Genomic DNA, 13378 nt, shown 5'->3' with positions numbered 1-13378 from the left:
GGAGAGGAGGGATAGGGGGGAACAGGTGTTGCGTCTCCTGCTGTTGCAGGGGAAAGTACCTGCAGAGGGGGTGCTTTGGGTGGGAAGGGATAAATGAACCAAGGAGTTATGGAGGGAGCATTTTTTGCAGAAGGCAGAAAGGGCTGGGGGTGGGAAGATGTGACTGATGGTGGGATCATGTTGAAGTAGCCAGAAATATCAAAGGCTAATGTGCTGGTTGCAGAGGCTGGTGGAGTGAAAGGTGAGGACCTGGGGAACTCTATCTTGTTCAGTCTGGGGTCGGGGGAACGAGAGTTGAACTACGGAACACAGAGGAGACATAGGTGAAGGATCCAACTATGACAGCAGGGATGGGGGGGGGGGGGGGGGGACACCACATTTACTAAAGAAAGAGGAAGAAAGGTGTTAGAGATGGTCCAAGTGAACTTGAGGCAGGGTTGGAATTACTGATAAAATTAATGAAACCAATGGGTTCTGCACAGAGATGTAGTGGAGAAACTGCATGTAGCAAAGGTTTGTTGAGACGTCACCTATTCATGTTCTCCAGGGATGCTGCCTGACCTACTGAGTTAGTCTAGCACTTTGTGCCTTTTTTTGCAAACCAGCATCTGCAGTTCCTTTTATCTCCATAGTATTGCTATTAATTTAGTTTGCCCAATCTATATTAGAACAGAGTCTCCCCTGATTACCTTTGTTACATACACTTGTTATTCATCCTGATTCATACTGTGGCATACGTTACAACTGGTAAGGGCGAATAACTCCATTCATTGGTTTTTGCCCCCCACTGATTCTTAGCTCCACCTTGGTAGTTTCTGCTCCTTAAAATCTGGAACTAAGATCCTTCTTTTTAGACTTTAGATACAGTGCCCATCGGCCCACCGATCTGCGATCACCACATACTGCTAGCACTATCCTACAAACAGGGTGAACGTACAAACTTGGTGCAGATAGCACCCATAGTTAGGATTGAACACAGGTCTCTGGCATTGTAAGGCTGCAACTCTACCGCTGCAACTCTGTGCCACCGGTACATCTTTTTTTACCATCATATTTTTCAATATCAGGACATCCCCCCCCAATTCCTTTTCTGTTTTGCCTACCTCTTCTGTTATAGTAATACTTTACATCTCCAACAGTTACCATTCGGTCCAACTCTCTATGTGGTGTTTAGTTTTCAAAGGAGTCTCCATCACTCGACTTCCTTTCATGATATCAGCATAATTTTTATTCCTTCACATTATAAATAATGTCCCTTCAGATACAAGTATTATATATGTTTCATTCAGTTTCCAGAGAGGAAGTGGTGCAGTATTCAGAAGTCTGATGAGTTTATTAGTAACTCTCTTATATTCATGGTCCCAGGTATTGGATCCCACATTTTTTGCCTACCTGGAGTAGCTGAGTCCATTGGCAAGATAGTGAAAGAGTGGAAACCAGTCCTACTGCCTGACAAACACTGTAAACTAAGTTCAGCAGGAAAGCGTTAAACACTTAAAATATTTAATTCCACACAAATTGTTCCTCCTACCTGCATTCTGATTACAACACGATTTTTACTTTTGTTGGCCAGAAGGTTGATTTAATGAGTTGAAATTTTGAAGAAGCCATGAGTTGTAAAAAATTGATCCATGTACCTCAGATTTAGTTTCGATGTGACCCCCACTAATTCAGTAAAGAGGCGATGGTAATATAATTTCATGTAAGGGCATTTTAATTTCCATGTGTAAACTTGTCTTATAGTAGAGGAAACAAAAATTAGAAATCATGTAATTTGCCCGTGAAATGTAGCCTCCATTTTAATCAAATATGTGCCTTCCGATTTATACAAGCACTCCAGATACTGTTTAAAAACAAATTGTTGCGATGTTTGGGATGATTTTTTTTTTAAACATCCTATAAAAGTACTACAATTGAAGCCTAATTTTAAGGAAAATATAAAGAGTATCAAATTTGACCTTGTGAGGAAACATGTTAACAATTTGTGTCCAAATCGAAATAAGGAAAATAAATCTGTATTTCTAGATAGATTGGTTGGGTTGCACGAATAAATCACCGACCTTCAAAGTACGTATGTCATATAATCGAAAGACTTTTTTTCAAATATGTTGCAGTATGAACTGTCCACATTCTTCAATACCTGTAAGAAAATCTGAATTTCAAATAAGTATACAGACCAGACATAGATGTTTCTGAACAAGACAGTCGAATGCTGTATGATTTTTTTTTTCCCTAATCAGATGTGCAGCACTTTGGTCAACGTGGGTTGTTTTTAAATGTGCTATACAAATAAAATTGACTTGACTTGACTTGAATAAGTGGGGGAAGTGAAAATCGATTACAGTCGTTCATAAGGCCAGAACTCAAATTGTTTTTAAATGCATGACAATGCTCCTTTAACGCTGCATATGTGATATACTTGCAATGTGGATCACATTCATCGCATATATTTTTCTCGACACTCAACGTTATATTTGTCAGACATGGTGCAGAGCGGAGAAATATGACTGAAAAGGATAGCGAGGAGCCGAAAGAAAAATACATATAATTTTATGAATTCAGATAACAATAAACTTCTGAAAGAATAGTGGGGATTTCCAATTAATTTGCTAATTGCAGCAAGAACTGCGAACATACTGTATTTTTCCTTTCGGGAAATTCGAGCCAGTCCTTTTAAAAAGGCTGTTGAGATTGTTTTTTGATACTTGTGGGAATCAATCGCTTCCCGGTGATTTAAATCCTCGATTGAAACATTTGTATTTCCCCCTCTCGCCCCGTGGGCAGGTGCGGAGAGACACGATCTGCCGCAGTGTGTGCGGATTTAATGGGAGAGACGTCATTTACTAATTTAGTTTAAACTGCTTTGTGAAGCCCTAATGTTATTTTAGACTGGGTTTTTTTATAAGTATAATTCACTAGCCGGCGAGCTGAGAATAATAAACTTACTGCACCCGCCCAGCGCCACGCCATTTGTTCTTGACCATGGGAAATAGTCTCGTATCAAAAGCTCTTAATCTTCCCCAGCCTTGTACTCTTACAGGTGTCAACATCAAAGTTAAACGGAACCGTGAACACGGTGCAAACTTAATTAAAAGCGGATTAATGTGGGAGAAACTTTACGAACACATTGGGAGTTGTGATAGTTCTTGCATTGTGGCAGGATAGTCGATACAGTCTGTAAATCTTCTCAATCGCCGGGGAGTATTACAAATTCACAAGTTATAGGAGTAGAATTAGGCCATTCGGCCCAACGAGTCTACTCTACCATTCAATCATGGCTGATCTCTGCCTCCTCATCCCATTTTCCTGCCTTCTCCCCATAACCCTTGACACCCGTTCTAATCAAGAATTTGTTTATCTCTGCCTTAAAAATATCCACTGACTTGGCCTCCACAGCCCTTTGTGGCAATGAGTTCAAGTCAAGTAAGTCAAGTTCACATATTCCTCTGACTAAAGAAGTTCCTCCTCACCTCTTCGCCTATTCCTCTGACTAAAGAAGTTCCTCCTCACCTCTTCATCTCCTCTCTGGCCCTAGACTCTCCCACCAGTGGAAACATCCTCTCCACATCCACTCTATCTATGCCTTTCATTATTCTCTAAGTTTCAATGAGGTCCCCCCTCAACCTTCTAAACTCCAGTGAGTAGAGGTCCTATTACTCATGGTTGAGCTCAGGACAGTCAGTGGCTTTGTGCTAGATTCTTGGTGTTGCTTTTCATAGGTTCATAAGTCCATGAAGCAGAATTCGGCCACTTGGCCCACCAAGTCTACTCCTCCATTCAATCGTGTCTTATCTATCTTTCCCTCTCAACCTCATTCACCTGCCTTCTCCAAATAACCCCTGACTCCGTTACTAATCAAGAATCTGTCAATTTACACCTTAAAAAATACCCACTGACTTAGCCTCCACAGTCTGTGACAATAAATTCCACAGATTTACCACCATCTGACTAAAGAAATTCCTCCTCATCCCCTTTCTAAAAGTATGTCCTTTTATTCTGAGGCTCTGGACATTAGCGCTCCACAAAGCAGTGCCCTCTGGTTGTGGACTCTCCTACTAGTGGAAACATCCTTTCCACATCAACTCTATCCAGGCTTTTCACGATTTAGTAAGTTTCAATGAGGTCCCCCCCTCATCCTTCTGTATCTGCTGCTGACCAACCAACCTTGCAAAAGATTACACTTTCACCCACAGCCATCTCCACCAAGAACATTAAGTTAAATTAAAATTTAAGCTAATCACCAAGAACAAAGCAGAAATTCCTAGGAATGTTCATAAATTCATAAGTGCTAGGAGTAGAATTAGGCCATTCGGCCCATGATTAGTAAGGGGGTCAGGGGTTATGGGGAGAAGGCATGAGAATGGGGTTAAGAGGGAAAGATAGATCAGCCATCATTGAATGATGGAGTAGACTTGATGGGCCGAATGGCCTAGTTCTGCTCCAATCACTTATGAACCTATGAACATAAAGTCTACTCCAACATTCAAAAATGGCTGATCTATCTTTCCCTTTCAATCCCATTCTTCTGCCTTCTGCCCATAACCCCTGACACCCATACTAATAAGGCAAATACAGCTCCAGTCTTTAGTTTAGTTTTAGAGATACAACATGGAAACAGGCTCATGTGTAAGAAAGAACTGCAGATGCTGGTTTAAATCGAAGGTAGACACAAAATGCTGGAGTAACTCAGCGGAACAGGCAGCATCTCTGGAGAGAAGGAATGGGTGAGGTTTCGGGTCGAGACCCTTCTTCAGACTGTTTAGTTTAGTTAAGTTTAGCAAAGCAGCACGGAAACAGGCCCTTCAGCCCACCGAGTCTGTGCTGACCAGCAATCCCCATATACTAACCCTATCCTACACACACCAGGGACCAATTTACAATTTACAATTTACAAATTTTACCAAGCCAATTAACCTATAAACCTGTACATATTTGGAGTGTGGGAGGAAATCGGAGCAGGTAGTCCCAGCATTCCCTCTCTCTCTGTCCCTCCCCCACTCAAGAGCAGGTCACAGGGGGACGTACAAACTCCATGCAGTCAACACCCATAATCAGGATCGAACCTGGGTAGTCAGGATCGAACGACTGGTCTGGGATAAGGGAAATGAGAGATATATACTGCAGATGGTGATGTGGAGTGATAAAGAACAATGATTGAAAGATATGCAAAAAAGTAAAGATGATAAAGGAAACCGGCCATTGTAAGCTATTTGTAAGGTGAACATGAGAAGCTAGTACGACTTGAGTGGGGAGGGATAGAGAGAGAGGGAATGCCGGGGCAACCTGAAGTGAGAGAAATCAACATTCGTACCACTGGGCTATAAGCTGCCCAAGCGAAATATGAGATGCTGTTCCTCCAATTTGTTCCTCCAACAGAAAGGTCTGGATAGGAATGGGAAGGAGAATTCAAGTGTTTAGCAACCGGGAGATCGGGTTGGATCACATGGGCTGAGCAAAGGTGTTCCACAAAATGAGCGACCAGTCTGCGTTTGGTTTCGCCGATGTATAAGAGTCCACATCTTGAACAACGGATATAGTAGATGAGGTTGGAGGAGATATAAGTGAACCTCTGCCTCACCTGAAAGGACTGTCAGGGTCCCTGGACAGAGTCGAGGGAGGAGGTATAGTGGCGGGTGTTGCATCTTCTGCAGTTGCAGGGGAAGGTACCTGGGGAGGGGGTAGTTTGGGTGGGAAGGGAAGAGTTAACTAGAGAGTTGCAGAGGGAATGGGCTCTGCAAAAGGCGAGTATGGAACACCTCATCTTGGGTGCAGATGCGGAGTAGATGGAGGAATTTGGAGTAGGAGATAGTGTCTTTTCAGGAAGTAGGGTGGGAAGAAGTGCAGTCGACATAGTTGTGGGAGTCAGTGGGTTTGTAATAGACGTCAGTCAATAGTCTATTTCTTGTGATGGAGACTGTGAGATCAAGAAAGGGGAGGGAAGTGTTGGCGATGGTCCAAGTAAATTTGAGTGCAGGATGAAAATTGGTGGTGAAGTTGATGAAGTCCATGAGTTCTGCATGTGTGCAGGAGGTAGCACCGATGCAGTCAATGAAACGGAGATAGAGTTCGGGGATAGGGCCTGTGTACGCCTGGAACAAGGATTATTCAATGTACCCTACAAAGAGGCAGGCATAGCTGGGGCCCCTTGCGGGTGCCCATATATATGCCTTGGACTTGGAAGAAGTGGGAGGAATCAAATGAGAAGTTGTTGAAGGTGCTAGGCGGAGTAGAGTGTTAGTAAAGGGAAATTGGATGGTTCTGCGGTGGTGGAAGAAATGGAGGGCTTTAAGGCCTTCCTGGTGGAAGATGGGGTTGTAGAGTGACCGAACGTCCATAGTAAAGATGAGAGTGTGGGGACTCGTAAGCGGAAGTCATTAAAGAGACGAAGGGCCTGAGAGGTATCTTGAACATCGGTCGGGAGAGATTGTAAATATTACAACGAATACCTCTGATATAAACACGTGTTGTCAGATGACATGTTCAAGCGCAGTTGAGGTTTGCTTTTAGTTTTGGGGTTTTATACAAGTTTTGTTTTATTCCAACCTAAAACCTCCAGGGATTCAATTTGAAGAACTGAAATATTTTCACACTTACACTTTAGCTTACGTAAATGAAGCTAGCTTCTCCTATTCATATTGCTTGGAAATTTTAAACATATTCTATCCCGTTAATAACGGAATTGATAACATTCTGATTCCGATGCAACAAGATTTAACAGGAGCACAGATAAATCTTTTGCATTTTGCGTAGAACCATAAACTGGCATTTCCGTCTGTAAGATAGACACAAAATGCTGGAGTGTCTCCGCGGGACAGACAGGCAGCATCTCCGGAGAAAAGGAGTGGGTGACGTTTCGGGTCGAGACCCTTCTGTAAGGCTATTGACATAGATTGAAGATGTGAATTATGTGCCCGACGCACATCGATTTACTGAAATAAAAAGATATGTTATTTATGGAAAAATAAGCAGGCTAAATGGAGGGACAGTTCAAAGGATGAACCACCTTAATTGTTTCACTTTAAAACGGGACTTGATATTCTTAATCAAGTAGTCATAAATTTACGTAGAATTTAATAACTGCAGATTCTGGTTTATACAAAAGATAGCCATAAAGTGCTGGGAAAACATAGAAACATAGAAACATATAAAATAGGTGCAGGAGTAGGCCATTCGGCCCTTCGAGCCAGCACCGCCATTCAATATGATCATGGCTGATCATCCAACTCATTATCCTGTACCTGCCTTCTCTCCATACCCCCTGATCCCTTTAGCCACAAGGGCCACATCTAACTCCCTCTTAAATATAGCCAATGAACTGGCCTCAACTATCTTCTGTGGCAGAGAATTCCACAGATTCACCACTCTCTGTGTGAAAAAAAACTTTCTCATCTCGGTCCTAAAAAACTTCCCCCTTATCCTTGAACTCAGCGGGTCAGGCAGCATCTCTGGAGAAAAATTATGGATGACGTTTCGACTCGGAAGAAACGTTGGAAGAAGTTTTGCGAACCCGAAAGTCACCCATCCTTTTCCCCCAGAGATGCAGTCTGACCCGCTGAGTTCCTTTGGCACTTTGTCTCTATCTTTAGTCATAATTATACAGTGTTCAGACTAAATTCTGTTACAATTTGCAGTCGTTCGACACCATTGCAAAACTAATTTTAGTTCTCACGGTGACACGAGTTGCGGTCTAAACAAGAATTCGTATTCCGATCAGCCGGAATTTATCCAAATGATCTGGGTGCTTTCAATTATGTTACAAAGTTATATTGCCATAAGGTCATAAGTAATGGAAGCAGAATTGATGTTAATATTAATGTTAAGAAAGAAGCTCACTCTGGTCTTTCCAAACACCAAAATTATAGATACAGTATCGGAAAAGAAGACGGTGCCGTCGACGTCTGTGCAGTCTGCTCTGATGTGTAGAACGTCCGCTGTACATTGCACTGTACCACACCAGTTCTTAACTATATGGTCTTTCAGAGACAAACCGCGGATGTTTCTGTAAAATTAGTTTTGGTCGTACATTAAAATATCATTGAATTTCACACATGAAAATGTTTTATTTGTTCCACCATTTTATTTGAAAGTGGGACAGGTAGCAGTTGTGAAGAATGAAAAAGTCGATTCTAAATCTAGTATTTGCAGAGCAACTCCTGTAAATTAGCTTAAAATTGTTCGTCGATCGGAGCATCAGAACGAGCAGATTTTAAACAGGTGCAATGTTATTAGGGGCCCTTTCCCCTCTCCTGTGATGATACTGTTTCCAGAAAATACAACATAATTAAAAAGTCATCTGAAGGTGTTCGCCATATCATCAAGAAATCTGTTTTAATTGGGGGGGGGGGGGGGAGGACCCGTTGTTCGCCAGTCTGCAGATTTCCAATGGTGTTTATTTCCTCGTGTAATTGCAAATTGCGGTGTCGAGTTTCCTTTCCTTCCTGAGTAAATAGATGCTGGCAGCAGCTTCGGAGGGTGGGATAATAATATCTCAGTGAAAGGACATTAAAATGAATGAAGAGATGAAATTGCCTTATAAATACCAGCACGCGACCGGCGTGTGCAATCCAGGCGCCGCGCACACCTACGGCAGCAACTCTGCATATGCACTTGTGCTGGTGGGACCCATCACAAGAACGACCTGGTGTCGGCATACGAGAGGGAAGGTAAAAACGTGACTGGGCTGCATTTGAAATAAAAAGCATTTGGAAATAAAAATGTATTGAATAATGGATGTTGGAAGGTTGACATATTAAACGATTTCAAGTGTGAATTGTTTTGCAGCTGTTGTTTGGGAGAGCCTTCGCTGCGACTCGCAATGCACCATCCAAACGCTGGCGACTGCCTCGCAGGCTCCAACCAAGGGATCAGTGTGGTTTCAACAGGTAACTGACAAAATAGGCGGTCTTTGTTATTTGGCGTTTCTTGATTAACAACATATTTTTTAAACGGTTACAAAGAGTGTATATATTAAGAATATTTGCATACTATAGGAGTCTGGGTTAAATCAGTAAGTCGATTAAGCTGAGAGGAGATCTTATCGAAACGTATAAGATTATTAAGGGGTTGGACACGTTAGAGGCAGGAAACATGTTCCCAATGTTGGCGGAGTCCAGAACAAGGGGCCACAGTTTAAGAATAAGGGGTAGGCCATTTAGAACTGAGATGAGGAAAAACTTTTTCAGTCAGAGAGTTGTGATTCTGTGGAATTCTTTGCCTCAGAAGGCAGTGGGGGCCAATTCTCTGAATGCATTCAAGAGAGAGCTAGATAGAGCTCTTAAGGATAGCGAAGTCAGGGGGTATGGGGAGAAGGTAGGAACGGGGTACTGATTGAGAGTGATCAGCCATGATTACATTGAATGGCGGTGCTGGCTCGAAGGGCCGAATGGCCTCTTCCTTTACCTATTGTCTATTGTCGATGCGAGCGAGCACTGTTCTCAAATAGACACACTGGTGTGGAGATGAAGGGCGCCGTTGCATTTAGGCGCCGTAAGAATGTAAAAGAAAACAATTTAGCAAGATCTTTTCATGTAGTCCAAAAATAAACTTTATTCGTGATCAAAAATATACACAAACCAAAAACAGTACCAAACTCAGTACATTCTTAGCGTCTAACATTTTCAATATTGTTAACGTTAACCCCAGTAGTGTTAGCGCTTCCCTTTTTCTTTACAGGTAACACAGTTCTCACTGGTGTGCCCACCTTGGAATGATCCCCTTGCTCGCATTGCTTATATTTGCGTCTTACCTTGTAACGTTGAATATAAACACACCAAAGCGCTTAGCCAAATATGCTTTATGTTAGTGCCGGCCAACGACTTGGGCAAAACGGGGATTGTTACGGTGCCTCGGTGCGGAAAGCAAACTATCAATAACAGGGAAAGGAAGTAGAGCCAAAGGAAAGGAGCAGGTTACAGAGTTAGATTTACAGAGGTGGCAGCAAAATTCTAAAGACATTAGGGGTGAGCCCCAAAACGGGATCAATATAAGTATTTTCCGCAGCTTTGGCCAAGATGGTGCAAGGTTGATTAGTAAATAATATAAGACTCGAAGCACATTACAAGTTGCATAATCCTGTTACACGTCACTATAGGTTTAAGGTGAGCGGGGAGGGGTTAATAGGAACCTGAGGGGCAACTTTTGTTTTACACAAAGGGTGGTGGTTGTATGGAACGAGCTGCCCAGAGGAGATACTAGAGGCAGGTACGATCACAACGTTTAAAAAAACAGTTGGACAGGGAAATGGATAGGAGAGGGTTAGAAGGATATGGGCAAAACACAGGTCGGTGGGATTAGTGGAGATGGGGTATGTTGGGCGAGTTGGGCCGAAGGGCCTGTTTCCACGCTGAATGACTCCATGACTGTGACGGAAAGCCATCTAACTGGTGTTTGAACTAGAACGGCAGGTCGTTGTTTAAATCAGAAGGTGCAGCATGCTTCTTTCGTCTGCTGCACCTCTTAATTAACCGTTGGTGGCATGCCAGCCGAGGCTGAGCTGGTGACATTCATGGTTTTCTCGACTCTGGGTAGAAATATGTTCATTTCGTTTCAGTCCAAGGACTTGATCACCAAAACCCGGGTGAACACTCCGTGTACAATTGGTTTGTGTACAATGCCGGGAGTGCTATCGGTTGGAGCCATCGCATCTCCTCCGTTGACTTCAAAAGTGTATCCCTGAGAATCCTGGACAATTTGTACCCCCTCCCTTCCGGTTTTGCCATAAGTAATTTTATCATTTTGTGGGAGTTTCCAAAGTGCTAATTGGCCTCCAATACGTCGGACATTGCAGCAGTAACCACGTTTAAAAGTGCTTCAGTTGCTGCGTAGAAACAAGGAAACTGCAGATGCTGGTTTACATTAAAAGACATAAAGTGCTGGAGCATATCAGCGGGTCAGGTAACATCTCTGGAGAACATGGAAGGGTGACAATTCGGGTCAGGACCCTTCTGTGGACCGAACAAGGGCCCTATACTTGTTGTCCAGAAATGCTGAAACAATATACTGCAGATGCTGGTTTATACCATAGATGGACACAAAGTGCTGGAGTAACGCAGTGGGTCGGGCAGCATCTCTGGATAAAAAAGGATAGTTGACGCTTCGGGTCGGGGTCCTTCTTCAGACTGATAGACTTTTTCTCCAGAGATGCTGCCTGACCCGCTGGGTTACTTCAGCCCTTTGTGTCTATTTCCAGAAATGCTGCCTGAAACGCTGAGTTACTCCAGCACTTGGTATCTTCAATTGCTGTCAGCAGCTTTGAAGGTGTCACATAACTCTACTTCCATCTGTGATGAAGTTCCTTGTCCTTTGCGCCCAGACCGAGAAGATTTCCTCCATATTGACACCTGGTAAAATTGAAGAACACTTTTTCCCAGGGGATTTATTAGCTTTCAGCATTGAGCAAAGGAAACAGTCGTCGCATAAATGTTGCAATCGTTAGTTGCTGCTAATTGGCGCGGGTGGAGCAGGGAGGGGAAAAAACAGGATTCACAATGCCAGCGAAAAAGCACCCATTCACGAATTCGAACATCCCCTTCGCCAACATCTCACCGTTTTGCGATTTGTAATAACTAAATGTACATTAAATCTAGCTGATTTTCTTTAAAGAGGTTGGGTTTTCTTTTTCGTTTAAGATGACAACGCGGGGGAAACATTTTGATAGCAAACGTAAAAAATCGCTGCATATCGTATGCAGGAAAGCGTTAGCGTTAATATCAAACATTTAGTTAGTCATATTACGTAATTATTGACTTTTTGAATTCTGTTCAAAGAACATTTTCATTTCAAATACATGCGTTGTGGGTCGAAGAGTATTCCATTAATTTTGAAACAAACAGAATAATGAAAAGACTGAGTTTTTGCATATGTCATTGTATGAATGACAACAAATAGGTTTTTTTACTGGAGTGGTGGGAGAAGGTGTCGATGACGACTTGGGTGGGTACAATAACATCACAGGTTACAGTATCTAGTTTCTACTAACGCATTGATATTATTACATCAATTAAGTCTTGCATGCGTTGTGCATCTTCTAACTAGTCCCATCGGTTTTATCTTTGATACAATTGCTATCAACAGCTAAATGTTCCCTTATGCACCTTTCCCCGGGGACTCTGGGCAACTCACCCTCCGGACTTCATTACTCCATGCCACCCTGTCATTACGGGAGCCAACAGTCGCCTTATGGGGTGATGACAGGTAAAGTAAGCACGCATTTCTCTTGCTGTTTTTCTTACAATATGTGTCGATGTAACATTCTTCTCCGCTCTTTAATGGGGCTTTGCAATTGACTTTGAGTGATTACCTCTATCACAATACAGATGCCACAAGTTCTTACACGAGGTATTAAAGCAAGTTCTAATTGATATCCGTCTAAATGACCTGAAGCATTTTAACAAATAGATACTAATAAGGCCATATATAATGATCTTCATATTCTTAATATGTATATTCGTACTCAAATCACTATTTCCACCCATTTTAAAAAAAAACAACGCATTTGACATCCATCGCTTCCTAAATAAAGTGGTTATTTTCCCTGCAATTTTTCTGTGGAGTCTTTGGTATTTCGGAAAATGTGAAAATGTCGCGACTTGCATAGATTATTAAAAATCTAAATAGATTGTGAGATTTGTAAAAAAAACACACCAAATAGATCAATTCCACTAATATTGTACAATGTCGCAAATTCCATTGTAGATTTGTTTTAAATGTGAAGAAAGCGCTACCGCTTAGGTCTAAGAGTTAAAATTCTGGTGTAAAATTCTGAACCGGTATGAATGATATGTTCTACAGTTTATTGTACACAGCAAATTATGTGTAGTGTATGGTTTCACATTGCGCCTAACTGCATTGCCTCTGTGTGTGTGTGTGTGTGTGTGTAGGTGGCCTTACTCCTTGTCTGTATAAGCTTCCTGACCACACGCTGAGCACTTCCGCGTGTAACCTGGGCCATGGGTTTACACCTCTGCACCAGTCAGTCCTGTGCGAAGAGTCCATTGCGGTCGACTTTAAGCAGGAGTTCCGAAGAAAGAGTAAAACTACCGAGGACCCCATTGCTGTGGATTCCCCGGAAATCAAAGAGCTGGAGATGTTTGCAAATCAATTTAAGTTAAGAAGAATAAAGTTAGGTAAATAATGGACTTATTTTGTCAATCTTGCGATAATTTCGTTAGCTGAATCGTGCCGATACGCTGTGACCCAATTACTCTCCCTGTGTGTCACAATTTGGTGCCATAAAAGCTAACTTTTGAACAACATAAAGGATGAGAGATACTTCTACAGCTTAAAGGTCCGACATAGTTCAGAGTTAGTACGAACAGAGCTGATTTTTTTTTCAAGAATGTATACAATTCTTTTGAGGGCTTCCAGACATAAATTAACC

General features: G+C 42.3%; 1 protein-coding gene across 1 annotated transcript in view; it reads left to right on the top strand.

Moving 5' to 3' along the window:
• Positions 1-8806: 8806 nt before the first annotated feature.
• Positions 8807-13378, top strand: part of pou1f1 (POU class 1 homeobox 1) — an 8955-nt gene continuing 4383 nt past the window's right edge. Inside the window, exons 1-3 of the mRNA XM_078409597.1 lie at positions 8807-8882; positions 12034-12192; positions 12879-13124. Coding sequence (XP_078265723.1) covers positions 8816-8882; positions 12034-12192; positions 12879-13124 — 472 coding nt within the window. The 5' untranslated portion in view covers positions 8807-8815. The remainder of the gene's footprint in view (positions 8883-12033; positions 12193-12878; positions 13125-13378) is intronic.

The sequence above is a fragment of the Rhinoraja longicauda genome, chromosome 12, assembly GCF_053455715.1.
Source record: "Rhinoraja longicauda isolate Sanriku21f chromosome 12, sRhiLon1.1, whole genome shotgun sequence".
Classification (NCBI taxonomy): domain Eukaryota; kingdom Metazoa; phylum Chordata; class Chondrichthyes; order Rajiformes; family Arhynchobatidae; genus Rhinoraja; species Rhinoraja longicauda.
Note: the sequence above shows the minus strand (reverse complement) of the source record. Positions and strands in the feature narration are given on the sequence as shown.